This window comes from Xiphophorus couchianus, chromosome 9 (genome assembly GCF_001444195.1).
Source record: "Xiphophorus couchianus chromosome 9, X_couchianus-1.0, whole genome shotgun sequence".
Lineage (NCBI taxonomy): Eukaryota > Metazoa > Chordata > Actinopteri > Cyprinodontiformes > Poeciliidae > Xiphophorus > Xiphophorus couchianus.
Window position 1 is genome coordinate 1,814,895 of NC_040236.1, and position 19,974 is coordinate 1,834,868.

At 42.8% G+C, this 19,974-nt stretch overlaps 1 protein-coding gene and 1 long non-coding RNA gene across 2 annotated transcripts; one reads left to right on the forward strand and one right to left on the reverse strand.

Annotated features, from left to right (window-relative positions):
* Window positions 1-255: 255 nt before the first annotated feature.
* LOC114150809 (uncharacterized) lies at window positions 256-11,192 on the reverse strand. Its single transcript, XR_003596840.1, has 3 exons — window positions 10,816-11,192; window positions 3,566-3,568; window positions 256-266 (listed from the first exon to the last, which is right to left on the reverse strand). It is a non-coding gene; the product is annotated as an uncharacterized LOC114150809 (long non-coding RNA).
* Window positions 1,343-11,504, forward strand: galk1 (galactokinase 1). The gene is made up of 8 exons (XM_028027511.1): window positions 1,343-1,639; window positions 1,747-1,936; window positions 3,591-3,710; window positions 8,038-8,173; window positions 8,286-8,467; window positions 9,914-10,064; window positions 10,129-10,291; window positions 11,199-11,504. The coding sequence occupies exons 1-8, from the start codon at window positions 1,475-1,477 to the stop codon at window positions 11,271-11,273; spliced, it is 1,182 nt and encodes a 393-aa protein (XP_027883312.1). The 5' UTR covers window positions 1,343-1,474; the 3' UTR covers window positions 11,274-11,504.
* The last annotated feature ends 8,470 nt before the right edge of the window (window positions 11,505-19,974 follow it).

Below are 19,974 nucleotides of genomic sequence, written 5' to 3' on the forward strand. Positions count from 1 at the left end.
TACAGCAGCTAAAGGTGCAGCACTATAAATTTTAATTCATTGTTAAAGTAAAATTGTGAAGGTTAAAAAAATCCATCTTTGGATATTAACAAAAGACATTTATTTCGCATAATTTCTTCTGTACCCTTGTTGGCCCTGTCTAGAACCGCCCCTGGTCAGCAGGTCTATGTCTAACATTAATAATACATTAAATGACCACTGAACACTGAATTAATAAAAGATGTCAACATTTCTTAATAAAAAAAAAATAGAAATCCCTAACAAACCTTTTTAAAGTAGGAAATATTTATGTATTTACGGTTAATCTCTTAGTATGATTTGTTCTTTAAATGGCCATCTGTATTATTTTTTTCTGATACAACTATACATTAAATAAGCAAATCATTGATTATTTAATAATCAAACCATAACAGTCTACTAAAACCACAATAAAACACTTAATCGTGGCTAAAGGACCAAATGTATCAGGTTTGAATACACCTTAAGTTGCAAGATAATACAGTAGACATAGTATTTATTGCTCATGGACTAATATTATACTTACATGAAGAATTAATAAAAATTTAGATGTTATACAAAGGAACTTTTAGAACTTCTAAACACTTTAAGTTGGACAGCAGATACAACACTGACAAATGTTTCAGTCTGCTTAGATTTTAGTAAATCTGTAATTTTTCATTTGCTTTAAGATACAAGACAGTGTGATTTGTTTGATACAATTTCAGTTAATTTTCAGAATAAAAACGGAAGGATCAAGACTAAATTTTTGTGGCTGGAAGTTACTTGTCAGACAGCTTTTGTAAAAAGGAGCCACAACGAGAAATACTGAAGGCATAAAAAAATCTATTAAGTGTAATTAAGATAAATAGCAGAAACAAACAAAAAAAATAAACAAATGAAACAGAAGATTGAAAGGGAGAAGCTTTAAAATACAAAGGACAGTTAAAAATCTAAGGAGGAGAAATAGATAAAGATGGGAAGATGTCATATCAAAACTGAGATCTGGACCTACAGGGTTAAATAGCTCCTTGAAGAATAAGCATGATGCTACCAGCCGGGCATGTTTTTCTGGATCTGTTACTTATCAGCATTAAGAACACATAGACGTACAAATATTTATTCTGGAGCAGGACTTTGAGTGAATTGAGGCTGAAGAATTCAGGTTTGCCTTGTTTAAATTTTTGAAGAAATGGGGATCATTATAATTTGAGGTTAAAAAGCCGTTCTGATACAAGATCAAAATGCAATATTTAATAATACACGAAACCCCATCAATGTGAATTTGGGTTACAAGGTCGTTGAACTGTAAACTGTGCTGTGGCGTCATGTGACGTGTTTCAGCCAATCGCAGCTGCAGAGCAAGGAAGTGTGGCGCAGTTCAAAGTTCGTCTTTCCAATTACTGGTGGCAGAAAGCAGATGAGTAGTCACCATTAATATTTAAGGCTCAATTTTTAGCTACTTCTTTTTATATCAATGGTTTCTAATTTCCCTGACGTGTGGACGCTGTTGTCAGATGCTCGCCGCCGGTACGGTGAGCTGTTCGCGGAAGAACCTCCCCAAGCGGCGGCATGTGCTCCGGGCAGAGTCAATCTGATCGGGGAGCACACTGACTATAACCAGGGATTTGTTCTTCCAATGGTAAAACTGCGATTGTTGTCCTTCTTTATTGGTTGGATATGTTTACGTCAATGATACAACTTCAGACCCGGTAAATGCCTTAAATCTAACTTTTTGTGTTGAAACAGGCGCTTCCCTTTGTGACCGTGGTGGTTGGAGGTCCAACCTCTGGCCAGGAAGTTACCGTGGTAACCACAGCGGTGGACGCTGATGAACCCCGGAGAGTTGACTTCACCTTGACAGGCGATGGATGCTCTCTGTCGCCAGGGTTACCTCGCTGGGCAAACTATGTGAAGGGTGTCATACAGCACTACAGGGGTAAACATACGATCTGGTGAAAATGGACGTAGAATGCTGTTTCACTTCCTGTATTTTATTAAATTACACGTAATATTAACATGCTGTTAAAAAAAGTTATACAGCCTGTTTAGCACTTCTTTCAACATACATTTTTTTCTGAATAAAACCGTAGGTCTGATGTTGAAGTTAGAAAATTTGCTTTTATTCTTTTTGTTATTGTCCTTATATAAAACCGGTATAAAACCATCCTCGCCTTAAAACAGAGATGGTTCGGCAGCAGAAAAAACTTTTGACTTTAATTTTATCAGGCTGTCCTAGTGCTGGACTAAATGCCGAGTTGGCTACAGGCAGCCTGAATCAGTCCCATCACTGTGGGTTATAATCAGATATCATGATATAAAGAAACGGTACAGCATCTGTTACCGCAATACACCTCAAAGCTCCGGTACTGCCTGGGGTTCACACCACTGCTGACGGGATCTGGGCTGGAGGTGAGCGATTGTGAATAAAAGTTACTGCAGAACCTCAACTGCTAAAGGAAGATTTGGCCCATTGTATTTGGTGCTCACAAAAAATCATTTTCACTAATATATTAGTGAAATTACTGTACCAACAATTTGGCATGTTTCGCTTTATGCAGTGGTCCACAGTTAAATCAATCAAGATATCTCAAAACCAGGGGCGGCCTGACCTATGGAGATACCAGGGGATTCCCTTGTGGGCCGCTCCATTAGTGGGTTGGTGGCCGGTGGACTGTCCGCACAGCTCCAGCGTGCAGCTCTGTGCCAAAGTGCACAGCACGCAGCACCATCTTGTTTTATGTCGCCACAATGACTCAAGCCGCGTCATTTCAAATGCCTTATGTACCTGGCTTCTTTCCCTCAAAGGTCTTAGCATGGCCCTTCTCTTCAGAATGCGTCAGGGTTTTCTGTGGGTCTGGACACTGAGCCGGTGAAATCAACTTATCCCTGCTGTAAGCAATGTGGTCAAATTGTTGTGTCCCCAATATGGTAAAAGAAAAAAAAAGTCGGAAAATGCAAAGTAAAAAGAGGAGTAGTCGCAACAGGCTGCATATCGGCACATGTGCTTTATAAAATCTTGATCTTTTGACTGAGGAAGCTTGACCGTCATCTTGAACTTCTTCCATTTTCTTATACCCGCACCAACAGTTACTGCCTTCTCACCAAGTTGCATGCCTATTGTCCTGTAGACCATCCCAGCCTTGTGCAGGTCTACTGTTATACCCCTGATGTCCTTACACAACTTTCTGGTCTTGGCCATTGTAGAGAGGTTGGAGTTTGTTTGAGTGTGTTACCAGATGTCTTTTATATAACAAATTTAATCAGGTGCAGTTAATACAGGTAATGAGTGGAGAACAGGATGGCTTATTAAAGAATAATAGGCCTGTGAGAGCCAGAATTTAGTTAGTAGTGTATCAAATACTTATGTTCAGCAATAAAATGCAAATTAATTTCTTAAAAATCATACAAAGTGATTTCCTGATCAAATGTCTTCAAATAGAATCTGCATTATGTGGGATTTTTTCATGAAGACAGTAATATTAACTCAAGCAGGGACAGATTTACATCCAATCTTTCAGGATGTCATAACTGTTATCTTGTCTAGCACCACAGCTGAAATATGCACTACCTTTGGGTTTTATTTGCTGCAGCTCCTGGTCTCCCAAATTTCAGAGCAGTGGTAGCTAGCAGTGTCCCGCTGGGTGGAGGACTGTCTAGCTCTGCCTCTCTGGAGGTGGCCTTCTACACCTTCCTGCAGCAGCTCAAACCAGGTGAGTCCAAGTATAGCTCCAGCCAATTTACAGCACAATCTTAGATATTCAGCACAAAACTTTACTAAGACACACTTCCAATGGCTTATACGTTGGTGCAAGTGCACACTATGTTGATAATGAAACTGTAATACAAAATGCAAGCGACTGAACATCATTTGTCATTCTATGAGTAATTATGTATGTTAGATTCTGACAGTTCTGGTGAGACTAACATACATATTTTGCTTTGGAGCATGTGGAATGGTCAAGGAACTTAAATCACAATCGTAAATTTAGCCTTAAATATGTTCATACTCTCAATACGAGTAAATGTCTTATGTGTCAATCACAATATTTTCATACCATCAACAATTCCCTGACATCCTTCTGTCTGGATAGATGTCAGAGAATTGTTGATGACTTTGTAGAATATATTTCAATTAGTTGGTTTTCTGGCACAGACCTGGAATTTTTTTGTAGTTAAAATTTTATTGATTTTCTGGATACAATCACACAAACCTCCCCCTCTTTCATCCCCAGGGCACAAACAAACATTACATGTTACAGTCTTCTCAGAAAGCATTGACCATAATTCAATGTTGAATTATGGTCAAAAAGGTTGATTTTTAATTAAGGTAAAAATTGTCATCCAGTTCTAGCCAATTAACCATTGTTGAAAAGATATCACTGAATCAATGTTGTTTTGTGGTCGAATTCTAATGATTGAAATGACAACATCTGAGCCAGTGTTTTTTCACCCTGGTCCTCAAGGCAAACTAACTTGCAGGTTTTAGATGTTCCTCTGCTTAAACACATCCCATTCAGATGATTGCAATTCAGTAAAACCCTGTTAATCAGTCATCAATTGAAATTATGTGTACTGAAGCAGGGGAATGCCTAAAACATGCAGGGCAGTGTGCCTTGAGGACCAGTGTTGAAAAACACTGAATCAATTTATGCTGTTTGTCACATCCCTTCCCCTCTTTCCACTCCCTTAAATAAAATGCAATATTAATGCCATGTTGTCATTTTTTAAGTTTGTGTACACACATTTTTGGAAATATGGTAATGTAAGATAACTTTGAACAACATAATACCCATCGTCTGCCAACAAAATTGTGAAGAAACTTTTAATGGTATGTTATGATGTAACATAAAAACAAAAATGATTAATGAACAAAAAATATACATGAATCAATATTGATTCATTAACTTTGATTTAACATAAAATCAACACAAATGTCCATGTAGATCAGGGGTGGGTAATCCTGGTCCTCAAGTGCCGGTGTCCTGCAACTCTTAGATGTCTCCCTGGTCCAACACACTTGAATCCAACAACTGAATCACCTCCTAAGTACAGTCAAGTTCTCCAAAGTCCTGCTAATGACCTCATTATTTGACTCAGGTGTGTTGAAGTAGAGACACATCTAAAAGTTGCAGGAGACCGGCCCTCAAGGCCTGGAGTTGCTCACCCCTGATGTAGATCCACATTCAGATGATAATTAAATCAACATTGATTCATTGTCAGTAGTGATGGGTAAATGAGGCGTCATGAAGCGTTTTGACCCATAGCAAAACTGTATTGCTATGGGTCTGGCAACATAGTTGACAGACTGATTTGATGTAGTCTATACAATAAGATTTAAGTAATTGTATTTTATTGTGTATTATATATTGTATTATGTCATATCTTCAGTTAAATTAAAAATATATTTGATATTCTTTGATACAGTTAATAAATAATGTGAACATGTACCAAGTGACGAAAATTTAAGTGAATGTGTTTGGAATGAGGATGCTTGTGGACTGTTTTTTTTTTTTCCCACAAATTTTCATTTAAAAAAATACGTTTTTCCAACATTTTGAAATTTAGTCTGTTGCGCTTTTTTAAGTGAACGAAGTTTTGACACAACTTCTCCTGCTGTAGAAAAAAATTAAGTAAACAATACATTTATATGAAATAATTTATAAAAAGCAACTGAATAATTTGTAGAATGGCTGTATACCTGAGTTTTCCTAGGTGTATCTGGGACTTCATTCTGATGCCTGGCCCTATAATGCCTCAGCATTGAGGAGGTGGATTTATTTAAATAAGACAGCTCTGTCAAACATATGCAACACTTAACCTGCAGAACATAACACGACAGTAAACTAAGAGTCAATTTTAGCTGAATTTGGATTCAGATAGATCAAGTAGAAACTGAAAAGAACCGGATGAAACAACAACGAAGTGATAACCAATGCCTTATTTTCTGATGTAAGATCAAAATGGTCCCAAACTACGAAACCTTTCGTTTGCCTTGAAGCTGCACCACAGTCTGTACCGTAAAAGATCAAGAATTCTTTTGGCAAATGCATCTCGTTGACAGATTCGCTTCCTTATAAACACAGATTGGCGCGCCAGTGTCATTTCGAAACAGTTCTTGTATCGGTCACATGACTTACTGAAAGCGATACGCGCACCGACACGGGGTTTGTCTAAGTTCTTGACGCATGCGCCGACGCATCGGTGTTGCCGGACCCATCACTGATTGTCAGTTATGGTTTAAACCCTAACATTGATTCAACATGTAATTGACCAACCACTTTCAATATCATTTCAATATCAATGTGGATTCAATGCTTCTACCTAACGTTGTTTCAACATTAGGCAGAAACATACACTGCTCAAAAAAATAAAGGGAACACTTAAACAACACAATATAACTCCAAGTAAATCAAACTTCTGTGAAATCAAACTGTCCACTTAGGAAGCAACACTGATTGACAATCAATTTCACCTGCTGTTGTGCAAATGGAATAGACAACAGGTGGAAATTATTGGCAATTAGCAAGACACACTCAATAAAGGAGTGGTTCTGCAGTTGGGACCACAGACCACTTCTCAGTTCCTATGCTCTCTGGCTGATGTTTTGGTCAGTTTTGAATGTTGGTGGTGCTTTCACACTCGTGGTAGCATGAGACGGACTCCACAAACCACACAAGTGGCTCAGGTAGGGCAGCTCATCCAGGATGGCACATCAATGCGAGCTGTGGCAAGAAGGTTTGCTATGTCTGTCAGCGTAGTGTCCAGAGGCTGGAGGCGCTACCAGGAGACAGGCCAGTACACCAGGAGACGTGGAGGAGGCCATAGGAGAGCAACAACCCAGCAGCAGGACCGCTACCTCCGCCTTTGTGCAAGAAGGAACAGGAGGAGCACTGCCAGAGCGCTGCAAAATGATCTCCAGCAGGCCACAAATGTGCATGTGTCTGCACAAACGGTTAGAAACCGACTCCATGAGGATGGTATGAGGGCCCGACGTCCACAGATGGGGGTTGTGCTCACAGCCCAACACCGTGCAGGACGCTTGGCATTTGCCAGAGAACACCAGGATTGGCAAATTCGCCACTGGCGCCTTGTGCTCTTCACAGATGAAAGCAGGTTCACACTGAGCACATGTGACAGACGTGACAGAGTCTGGAGACGCCGTGGAGAGCGGTCTGCTGCCTGCAACATCCTTCAGCATGACCGGTTTGGCAGTGGGTCAGTAATGGTGTGGGGTGGCATTTCTTTGGAGGGCCGCACAGCCCTCCATGTGCTCACCAGAGGTAGCATGACTGCCATTAGGTACCGAGATGAGATCCTCAGACCTCTTGTGAGACCATATGCTAGTGCGGTTGGCCCTGGGTTCCTCCTAATGCAGGACAATGTGCATCAGCCTCATGTGGCTGGAGTGTGTCAGCAGTTCCTGCAAGATGAAGGCATTGAAGCTATGGACTGGCCAGCCCGTTCCCCAGACCTGAATCTGATTGAGCACATCTGGGACATCATGTCTCGCTCCATCCACCAACCACAGACTGTCCAGGAGTTGCACCACAGACTGTCCAGGAGTTGGTGGATGCTTTAGTCCAGGTCTGGGAGGAGATCCCTCAGGAGACCATCCGCCACCTCATCAGGAGCATGCCCAGGCGTTGTAGGGAGGTCATACAGGCACGTGGAGGCCACACACAATACTGAGCCTCATTTTGACTTGTTTTAAGGACATTACATTAAAGTTGGATCAGCGTGTAGTGTTATTTCACTTTAATTTTGTGTGTGGCTCCAAATCCAGGCCTTCATTAGTTAATAAATTTGATTTCCATTGATGATTTTTGTGTGATTTTGTTGTCAGCACATTCAACTTTGTACAGAACAAAGTATTCAATGAGAATATTTCTTTCATTCAGATCTAGGATGTGTTATTTGAGTGTTCCCTTTATTTTTTTGAGCAGTGTATTTCTGCCTAAAGAAATATGGCACAAATATGTTTCTGGTATATTTCTTTTTTTGGTATGTGTTTCCCTGTTCTTTCCTGCTCTCCAACAGATGATGGAGAGAAACTGGAAAAAGTGCTGGCATGTCAGCAGGCTGAGCACACCCATGCTGGTGTACCATGTGGTATTATGGACCAATTTGTGTCTGTTTTTGCCAGGGAGGGACAGGCTTTACTCATTGACTGCAGGTAAAGGGAAACATCCAGGTGGAGGACATCAATCATTCTTCAATTTCATTATCTCTATGAAACAGAAAACAAATCTTTGTCATAAGTCATATTTGTTTTTGTTCTGAATCAGGTCTCTAGAAGCCACCTCAGTCCCTCTGGCAGATCCAGGCTTGGTCATCCTCATTACTAACTCTAACGTAAAGCACTCACTGACTGGCAGTGAGTACCCAACAAGACGCAGACATTGTGAACAGGCTGCCTCTGTACTGGGAAAAGACAGTCTGAGAGATGTTACAATAAAAGAACTAGAAGGTATGGAGTGGTTCGGTATGTAAGTGCCTGTTAGTTTAAAAAAAAATCTAAAACCATTTGCAGTCACATGCTTCAGATTTGTAATGTCTTACTCAGTTTTTATATGCAAGAAAATATTACTTTGTATATTTTTATGGTTTGGATTTTTCCCAGTGAGGTATTTATTTCACAATAAAGGTCAACTGTGGAATTTTAATTGAAAGTTGCTAACAACTTTAGTGACACGCAAACTCAAAATTTAAGGCCGAGACAGATTACTTTTGAGGAATATAATTGTAAGGTTTTATTGATAGCTGTCCATTGCACTAAATTGCAGTTGAAATCAAACATAACTTATTTTTCCCTCATTTCCATGTTGTAAATGTCAAACTGAGAGAATTTTTATCCTTTCTTGTCAAGTTTACATTCTCTAATAATTGTGGACAAACCAATGATATTTTCTTTGCATGGAGGCTGATTGGAGATGCACCTATGAATGTATTTTAAGAGTGAGAAAGCTCAGATGTTTTTTTTATGACAACTTTCTATAGGTCCTCATTAATTAAGGACCTATAGGCAATTATACAACAGCAGGAAGATTAAATCTCCAAAGTTTGTACAACAAATCTGCTATGACACTGCTGTCATGGCAGTGTGGCAGAATTGCTTTTTGATTACTAATACACTTCAGCTGGTGCCATAACTTTCCATGTCTGTTTTTCCTGGGTGGAATGCTTTTTCCTTGTGCCATTCCATATTAGTAAAGTTTTTGATTTACATTTGTGGACTGGATGGTAATAATTGCATGTCATTAGCAACTTTAGAAATACATGTACTTAGATAAACTGGTGATTTGTTCAATATATACAGTATTCCACCTACTGTGTAATTTTGCATAAACGGCATTTTCTCAACAAAATGTTAAGTCATATTCCAATAGATCTATATTGTGAGCATTTTCTTTCTTTGTCCTGGGAAATGGTGAAAGTCTTTAATAGTGACTGGAGCACAGCAGGTCCTAAAGCTGGTCAGTTAATGAATCATCTGGGTTAATCACTTGAATCTTCATACTGAATCAGCAATGAAGAGCTAGGGTGAAATGGAAAGTTAGATGACTTTCTCAATACATGGCAGGCTTAGATCATTCTCTTGATTTGGTCTCTTACTCAAGTCAAGGATTCACCAGAAATACTGCTGACTCACTCACTGTGAGGTGGATGATAAATCAGATACAGAAACCATGAGTCATCAGAAACAGAAGTGGAAAAAAGAATGTTTGTTTTACTACAAACAATGGGGAAAGGGGACTCATCTGATTTTTTTACAACCTACAAGCACACAAACTTGTTTTCATTACCTAATTTAACCCTTCTCTTTAAAATAGTTATTTATTTTTACTCATGGTCCTCTGAAGACCAATCATTTAGTCAAATTCCTTTCATATTTCCACCACCCCCCACATTTCAGAGGCCAAGGAGAAGCTGGATGATGTAACTTATCGAAGAGCTCGTCATGTTATTGAGGAAATACAGAGGACTGTGCAAGCTGCTGAAGCCCTAAAGAAAGGGTCCTACAAGGAATTTGGCCAGCTCATGGTGGAAAGTCACAATTCCCTGAGGTAAAGGTAAATATGATTGTGAACAGAAATCACGATGCGCTCAGTAATATGATCTGCTTGTCAGGGACCTGTATGAGGTGAGCTGCAAAGAACTGGATGAACTGGTTTCTGCCGCCATGGAGGTAGAGGGGGTCTTCGGCAGTAGAATGACTGGTGGAGGGTTCGGGGGATGCACCGTGACTTTGCTACAGGCACATGCCATTGACATGGCCATACTACACATCCAGGTAAAAACAAGACCCTTTCAGATGACGTTATTTCAGTATAAGCTGCAGGGAGTTTCACTTGTTGGTCTGTGACTGGTTCTCTTTTTATGTATTACTGTTCTATTTGCTCTTAGGTGCAAACAACAAGTAGATGTTAACTTTGAATGGATGTTAATCTTTTACAAAGTTAGATTATCTTTTTTCTAGTCTTAAATTTTTAAAGCCAAACAAACATGAAATAGTGGATTTTTTTAAGGTCATATCTGTATCAGCCATTATGGAATAAAGAACTTCCAGGATATCTTCTTCACAAGACTGAAATCAAATGTTTTCAGTTAGGCTTTCTTCAGATCTACTGCAATACAGCTTCAAAGGAAGTTGTTGGTGGTGCACCACACAGACAGTTGTTCTACCTTCACTCTGTATGTGGCCCCACTGCCATGGTATCATCACCAAACTTTATGATGGTATTGTTTGGGTAGGTTGGGTGATATTGAATGGGATGATGAAAACAATTCTTTCAGAGCGGGTCTCAAGTCCCTAACTTGACAAAGTTCTTTGAAGAAAATATTGAACTAAGGAAACCATGTTGGACTTCCAAACACGCAGAACTTTGATTTTCTGGAATTCCAGACTGTCCACTCAAAGATTCCCTGTAGTCGTAGCTCCTAATCATGACCAAGTTATTGATAGATCGATAGATATCGGTAGGTAGATAGATATTTCTGATGTTTATATTTGTTACCCTTGTGAAAAAGGTCTTGACCTCAATGGGTTTTCAAAGGATTAATAATAATTAGAAAGAACAGCGAATAAAGGGCTAAGACAAATAGGTTGTTCCATGATTATTCCCGTAACTGTCACAACTTTTTTCAATTGACTTTTGACTCCTGTTTATGATCTTACTGTGCATTTTTTCTTACAATAGGAAAAATACAGTGGAACTCCAACTTTCTACGTTACAACTCCGTCAGAAGGATCAAGGGCTCTCAGTCTGATTTGACCTCACTTCTTATTTCTGCTGTTTGAGAATCTACATTTTCTGCACACACTGAAAGGCATCTGGAATCATCCCAGTAACATGAAAACAATCTACCATGAAAACTTTTTACCACAATGATGCATTGCTTTGTCATATGCTAGATAAAAATTGCACAGTTTTTAGTTTATGACATGTAAAGGTACCAAGTAATTGTACTTTTATACTTCAAAATAAATCATACTTTTAGATACAGTGATTTTCTTTGATATTTTTTTTAAATAAAATGTTTATCTAAACTGTTCAAGATGTTATCAAATGTAGGTGTGTTGTTGTGTGCACCCTCATTATCTTCAATACCCCTGAATAAGATGGATGTTGCGGAAAATGCTCTCCAAAATATGGTTATATTTCACAAGAAAGACATTTCTAAACTGAAGGCCAAGCTAGCGGACAATAGGAGGCTATACAAGCCATCGATTCCCACTGTAATCATGGGGAATGTGAACTCGCTGCCGAACAAGATCGATGAGCTGTCTGCACTGAACAACCAGCGGATCTACAGAGAGAGCAGCTTGTTCATCTTTACAGAGACATGGCTAAACCACCTCGTGCTGGATGCTAACGTGGACCTGCCAGGATTTACCGCTGTGAGGGCTAATAGGGACACGAAAGCGAGTGGTAAAAGAAAAGGTGGGGGACTCATCATGTATGTGAACAACCGATGGTGTAACCCAGGACATATCACTGTAAAGACTGTTTGGTGTTGCTGGGACCTCGAGCTATTAGCCGTTAGCCTGCGGCCATACTGCCTGCCAAGGGAGTTTAGTCACGTGATCTCCATCTGCGTTTACATCCCACCGAGAGCGGACTCTACCACTGCATGTGAAAAAATCCACTCTGTCACAGCAAGGCTACAGACACAACATCCTGACGCTTTTATTATAATTTCTGGGGACTTCAATCATGTGACTTTGGACTCTACTTTGGCCACTTTCCACCAAGCTGTTGACTGTCACACTAGGAATAACAGGACAATCGACCTCCTGTATGCCAATGTGAGGGATGCATACAGAGCAACACCCCTGCCCCCACTAGGGAAGTAAGATCACAACCTCGTTCACTTACAGCCACTGTACACCCCCCTGGTCCAAAAGCAGCCTATAACATCCCGCTCCATCAGGAGGTGGTCCCCTGAGATGGAGAGTACTCTGAGAGACTGTTATAACACCACGGACTGGGATGCACTGTTCAGCCCGCATAGCAAGGACATAGAGGGGCTGACACACTGCCTGACGGACTATCTGAACTTCTGTGCAGATGTGGTATCCCCTGCCAAGACTGTCCGCTGTTACCCTAATAACAAGCCATGGGTAACGCGGGAAGTCAAAACTGTCCTCAATAAGTAGAAGGCTGCCTTCAGGAGAGGAGACAGGGAGGCCATGAAGGCAGCACAGCAGGAGGTGAAACAGTGTGTGAGGGAAGCAAAAGACAGCTACAGGAGAAAGGTGGAGCAGAAGCTGAGAGAGAACAACATGAAGGAGGTCTGGGAAGGTGTGAGGACCATCACTGGCCTCAACACAAAGACCAGAGTCGTTGGGGGAACAATGGAGAGGGCAAACGAACTGAACAACTTCTTCAACAGGTTCAACCAGTCCATGGTCCCCCAACCCCCTCTCTCACTGCAGCCACCCCTGCTCCTTACCACACACCTCCCCCCAGACAACACTACACTGACAACCCCCCCACACACCTCAGCACAACCCCCGCCCCACTTCACCACAGACCAGGTCAGAGAACAGCTGAGGAAGCTCAAGCCCAGGAAAGCAGCAGGGCCGGACCAGGTGTGTCCAAGGCTGCTGAAGACCTGCGCTACTGAACTGGGAGAGCCACTACAGCGGATCTTCAACCTCAGCCTGCAGCTAAGGGAAGTGCCCACCCTCTGGAAGACATCCTGCATCGTCCCAGTGCCCAAGAAGAACAGGCCCAGCGAGCTGAATGACTTTCGGCCCGTGGCACTTACTTCACACCTGATGAAGACGTTGGAGCGGCTCTTCCTCGGCCTCCTCAGACCCCAGGTGGAACATGCCCAGGATCTCCTGCAATTTGCCTACCAGTCAGATGTTGGTGTGGAGGATGCCATCCTCTACCTGCTGCACCGGGCCCACTCCCACCTGGATAAGGGCAGCGGCACGGTGAGGATCCTTTTTTTGGACTTCTCCAGTGCCTTTAATACAATCCAGCCCCTTCTGCTCCAGGATAAACTAAACAGCATGGGAGTAGACCCGCACCTGGTCACCTGGATCCATAGTTACCTCACCAACAGGCCGCAGTATGTCAGGCTGAAGGACACCGTGTCTGACACTGTGGTCAGCAACACAGGAGCCCCCCAGGGCACAGTGCTGGCCCCTCTTATCTTCACCCTGTACTCCTCTGACCTCCACTACAACTTGGAGCTGTGTCACATACAGACTGATGACACAGCCATAGTCGGATGTATCAGGGACGACAGAGAGGAGGAGTATCGCTGTCTGGTGAGGGACTTTGCTCTCTGGTGCCACACAAACCACCTGGAACTCAACACCGCTAAGACGAAGGAGCTGGTTATAGACTTTGGGAGGTCCAGACCAAAGCCGAGACCAGTCGCATTAGAGGGAACTGAGGTTGAGGTCGTGGACTCCTACAAATACCTCGGGCTGTGGCTGGACAGTAAACTGGATTGGTCAAAACACACTAGCCACCTGTATGGGAAAGTGCAGAGCAGGATGTACTTCCAGAGGAGACTGGGGTCCTTTAACATCTGCAGCAAACTGCTCTGGATGTTCTACCAGTCTGTGATTGCCAGTGTCCTCTTCTACACCGTGGTGTGCTGGGGAGGCAGCATATCCAAGAAGGACACGTCCAGACTGGACAAACTGACCAGGCGTGCCGGCTCTGTGGTCGGCATGAAGCTGGACTCTCTGGTGACGGTGGCAGAGGCGAGGACACTGAACAAACTGCTGGACAGACTCCCCTCCACATTCGACCCGTTCCAGTTTGCCTACCGCCGAAACCGCTCCACTGAGGACGCTATCTCCTCTGCCCTACACCTGAGCCTGGCTCACCTGGAGGAGAAGAACACTCATGTGCGGATGTTGTTCCTGGACTTCAGCTCAGCGTTCAACACAATCATCCCACAGCATCTGGCAGGAAAACTGGAACGCCTGGGCTTCAGCACCCCCCTGTGCAACTGGCTGCTAGACTTCCTCACCGACAGACCTCAGTCAGTCCGGATCGGACAACACACCTCCGATGTCATCACCCTCAGCACAGGCTCCCCTCAGGGCTGCGTCCTGAGCCCTCTGCTGTTCACTCTGATGACACACGACTGCGTCCCCAGGTTCGCCACCAACCACATCGTGAAGTTCGCGGACGACACAACGGTGGTGGGCCTCATCAGAGACGACAACGACCTGGACTACAGAGAGGAGGTGGAGCAGCTGGTGGACTGGTGCAGAGACAACAGCCTGATCCTGAACGTTGACAAGACGAAGGAGATGATCGTCGACTTCAGGAAGAACCGGCCCAGCCACGCTCCACTGCTCATCAACAGCTCGGCTGTGGAGGTGGTCAGCAGCACCAAATTCCTGGGGGTGCACATCACTAACGACCTCACCTGGACTGTGAACACCACGTCTCTGGCCAAGAGGGCACAGAAACGTTTGTATTTCCTGCGGAGGATGAGAAGAGCACACCTGCTCCCGCCCATCCTCAAGACGTTCTACAGAAGCACCATAGAGAGCATTCTGACCAGCTGCCTCTCTGTGTGGTGTGGAAGCTGCAGCGCCTCCGACTGGAAGAACGTGAGGAGAGTGGTGCGGACAGCAGAAAGGATCATCGGGGCCCCCCTTCCCTCCATTCAGGACATTTCATCCCAGCGCTGCGTGTCCCGAGGCCGAAACATCATCAGTGACCCCTCACACCCCCGCCATGGACTGTTCTCCCTGCTGCCCTCTGGAAAGAGGTTCCGCAGCATCCGGTGCAGGACCACCAGGTTCCGAAACAGCTTTTTCCCACTTGCCATCAGACTGCTGAACTCTTAACTGGACTGCACTTAAAATCTGGTCTCCACTTTATACCTTGCACATGTACAGAGCTAAATAACTTATATTTTACTGTCATTACTGCACTTTATACTCTATATTTATATTTATATTCATATTTTATACTGTATTTTATTTTATTCTGGAGTAACCTCACAACATTGAAAGCTCAAAACATTGTCCTGAGCCATATGCAACGAAATTTCGTTCTGTATTCACCCTGTGCATGCAAAATGACAATAAAGTCAGTCTAAGTCAGTCTAAGTCTAAGTCTAAGACATCATGAACGATAGCAACCACCCTCTACACGCCGTCATCAGCAGCCAGAGGAGCCTGTTCAGTGACAGACTGCTGCTTCCCAAGTGCCGGACCAATAGATTTAAGAACTCTTTTGTCCCCCATGCCTTCAGATTGTACAATTCCTCATTGGGGCGGGGGTGACACAGGACAGAGGGTGGAAGGAGTAGTGACCCCTTGTATTTTTCCTCCATACTTATCAGGTCAAACCACATAGTGCAATACGATATCACTGGTCAATTTATCCGCCAAATTCTTATATTTTTTTTGTATTGTATTTATATTTACTTATATTTTATATTCTATATTCTTATTCCTTGTTTCTTGCATAATTTAAGGTTTTTCTTGCATAATTTAAGGTTTTGGTTACTCACATTTGGTGTGTACCTTAGTATTTAATTTGTATTTTGTATTCTTTTGCACTTTTGCTTACTGTGTGTTATCTTTGTTTTTTGCCTGGGAGCTGCTGGTAACTTCAATTTCCTGAGGGAGTCTTCCCAAAGGATCAATAAAGTACAAGTCTAAGTCTAAGTCTAGTCTTTTACAACCAAATAATGGTTGCACATGTTGCAACAGTTACTTGGTTGCAACAAGCTACAGTATGTGGCTTTTATATATATAAAAAACATGTTCTTTACATATTTATAAAACTATCTCTTTTTTGTGACAGTATGAGAGAGATAATGTGAAAAAAATTGAGCTTTTCTGCCTTCTGCAGAAAAGGGGGTCACAACAAAATGGCGGGTTGAGCAGCTGTGTTTTCTAGAGTTTGGAGTTTAAATCCAAAATTTTACTCTTCTTTTAAGTTAACCTTCCACTAAAATCCCAGGAAGCATAGTGTTGAGTCTAAAAAGAAAAAAGCAACTTCTAAGACAAACTACGGCTGTGCCATGGACATCTCCACTCAAAATAAAAGGGAATGGGGCAACTTTGCACCCTCAGCGTAAAGCAAGAGAAAAGCGATTCAGGTCGGTTGAAGAGGAAGAAGCAGAGGAATACAGAGCTAAAACAGTCTCATAATTCACAAATGCACAGGTCAAGATCCACATATGCACAGTTTGAGATCCAAAAATGCACAGGACAAGATCCACAAATGCACAAGTCGAGATACATGCTTTTATCCAATGCCTTTTCTTTTTGCTACATCTTTTATCACTTAAAATAAGCTCACAAACTATTGCTATTGCTTCTACGTTGTCAGCCCTGTTTGTTTACTCTATATACACGTGTGATAAAGTAGGTTTTTACTGTATTTTCTGGAATCTGAAGGTTGGTCAGAGAAATCATTTTGTGTGAGGTGTGTTGCTCTTGCTGTGTGGCTCAACACCATATATCCCACGATCGAACATGAATTTTTGCCTGGTGAGTAAAAGTAAAAAAAAGCACTGGCTTTTAAAAATACTTAAGTAGTAAAAGTACTTGCTGAATGCATTACCTAATCGCTAATACAATATCAGTAAGTGTACCTATCGTATTTAATTTTAATACATCAGTAATGTGCCATTTTAATGAACACTGCCACAGATAAAGCATGTTGTTATTGTGTTTACTCTCTGTAACATAGTTTAGATTTAGATATGTGATTCTATGCATCATAATTTCAGGGATGGAAACATCTTGTCTCCTGTCCTAACATAGCATGAACTTCACTTTGAAAGAAATCCAACAGGAAGGGAATGGAAAGAAGGTGGGTGGGGGAGGACATGCAATAAAGGAGCCATGTAGCAGTGTTGTAGTCAAGACCACCTAACCTGAGACCAAGTCAAGACAAAAAGTATGTTTTTCAACATATTTCTTTTGCCATTTCTTGAATCAAATAATGTTAATATTTACTGTGAAAACATGTAAATATGCTCCCCGCACTACATGACACAATAAAATTAAGTGTACCTATCAAAATTGCTTCTCAAATTGATCTGAAAGATTCACATTCCCATAAAAACACCTAGATATTAAATACTTAGAGCTGAAATTAATTTAACCAGTATCATTATCAATTCAAACTCTTCTTCATTCTGCTTTGCTTCCATCTCTGTGCCACAATCCGCAGAAGTCTCCTGCCACTCCTAATAAGATAACTCCCTGGGCGGTTGCCCTTGTCAGAAACCACCACTGTCTGCACCATTAAACATAGCAATTAAGACAATGCCATAATGGTAAACAAAGCTCAACTATGAACACAGTCCAAGGCGCAACAAGCAAGAAGTAATCCGTGACTGTTCTCACCCTTGCTCCCGCTGCAATGTCTGCCACCATCACAGGTGACGAAAACAATCAAATAGCAATGAGCATGCTCTTGTTGGGTTCTGCAGGGGAGTGGTTTCTCTACATTTACAGGGTGGCAGGCTGACGGGATCCAGCTGGTGCTCATCATCACCAATCAGCAAAGGCCTTAAATAGGAACGGCTTCCCTGAGGCAGACGCCAGATGGTTTTGCTTCAACAGTAGTACACTTTAGCTCTCTGTGCTGCATTTATTGTGTTTAACTTGTTTCTAATTCCTCTCCCATCTATTCCCTCCTCATAGTACCAACTCTGACCACTCTCTGGTGCTCACACTAACATGAATTACCTGATCCTCACGGCTTCGCTATGCCTTGCCCCTGGATACCTCCATGACCACCAGCCAGCTGCTGCCTGTCCACCCTCAGTCTCCTGCTGGAACTCCTCCACCTGGAAACCTCACACTGTACCAACTGCTGGAAAACCCATGTACCCACCTCTGCTCATCCTAACCCTGAGACCATAAGCCATCACCAGGTTACACCATCATTCCCTTCAGTTGCTTCCCTGTTTAACCACTCACCTTTTCTCAGTTCCTCCTCTGGCCTGGTTCCTCCCTGCTGCTCCAGATCAACGCCCCTCCATTCTCTCTCCATTGCACTTAACTATTCAATAAATCTGTTAAACTGTGTTTGGTGTCTGTAGTTGTTGCTTGCCTTCGGGTCCTGGTAACCTCTCATCATTACAGAACCATCTGGCCAATCGGACTCTGCAGCACAACTATGGACCGCGCTGTCCGAACAGGGTGTCCTTCTGGGCAGGCATGATGCCACAATTAATGTTGTGTTGCATCAGCAGAATTCCATACTTCAGTATTTAGATCAAATGGCTAATCAAATCCAGACTTTACAGGACAGGTGTCCTCCAGCTAACCCCGCTACTGCTCCAGCTCCCGTTCCAACCTGGAGCGGGGAGTATACTCCCCCCTCCTCAACTTCAGCTGCTTCTGAGCCACCTCTGTCCCGTGACGTCATCACGCCCACTCCTGAACATTACTCAGATGAGCTAGAGAAAAGCAGGGATTTCCCGCTTCAATGTGCGTTAGCCTTTTGCCGCTCCCCACGCTCATTTCTCGATGAGGCCAGCAAGATTTCTTTTATTGTTGGGTTACTAAGAGATCGAGCACTAAGATGGGCCGAGACCGTAGTTGATGAAGAGAACCTCATATATTATTCCTATGAGGAATTTATTGAGCTCTTCACATAAACATTTTGTCCCAAGCTTGGTGAAGAAGCTGCCTCAAAAAGAATCTGGAATTTAAGACAAGGGAATAGATCAGTGGCTGATTTTGCCATTGATTTTCGCACCCTTGAAACAGAATCAAGTTGGAATGAACCAGCTCTTAAAGGAGGTTTCCAACATGCCCTGAAGGACAAATTGAAAGATGAGCAGGCATGCTGAGATGAACCTGACTCTCTAGATGAACTAATTAAGCTAGATAACATAATTAGAGATGGATCCCCACCCTCAAATTCCCGGCCTTCTCTGCCTCCCATTAGGAGGGGTTCTCCCAGCCCTGACTCGCCCAGTCCCCCAATCCAGAACCCACCAGAACCCATGCAGTTAAGCTGAGCCCGGCTAAGTCCAGAGGAACGGCAGCGCCATATATCCTCGGGTTGTTGTCTTTACTGCGTCTCCCCTCAACATTTCATCTCCTCCTGTCCGGTTCGCCCAAAAGCCTGCCAATAGGTCTGGGGGTCCTGGCGGGCAGATCTAAAGAGAATGATTACCTCCGGCTAAGTCTTCCTGCTGTTCTCACTATCCAGCATGATTCCTACCCCTTCCAAAGCCTTTGTAGACTCAGGTTCTGAGCAAAATCTCATACACCCTGATCTAGTTGCGCAATATCAAATTCAGGCATTACTTTCCCCCCTGCAGGGGGGAAAGTAATGCCTGAATTTGTAATGCCTGTCCAAGGCAGGCCTTAGGTCTGCCTTGGACGGTAGACCTAAGGCCAACATAACCCACCAAACTGACCCAGTTTCTCTCCACATCTCTGTCAATCACCAAGAGCTCATTCAATGCTTCGTGTTTCCCACTAAGGGTGCCCCTCTGGTTCTTGGG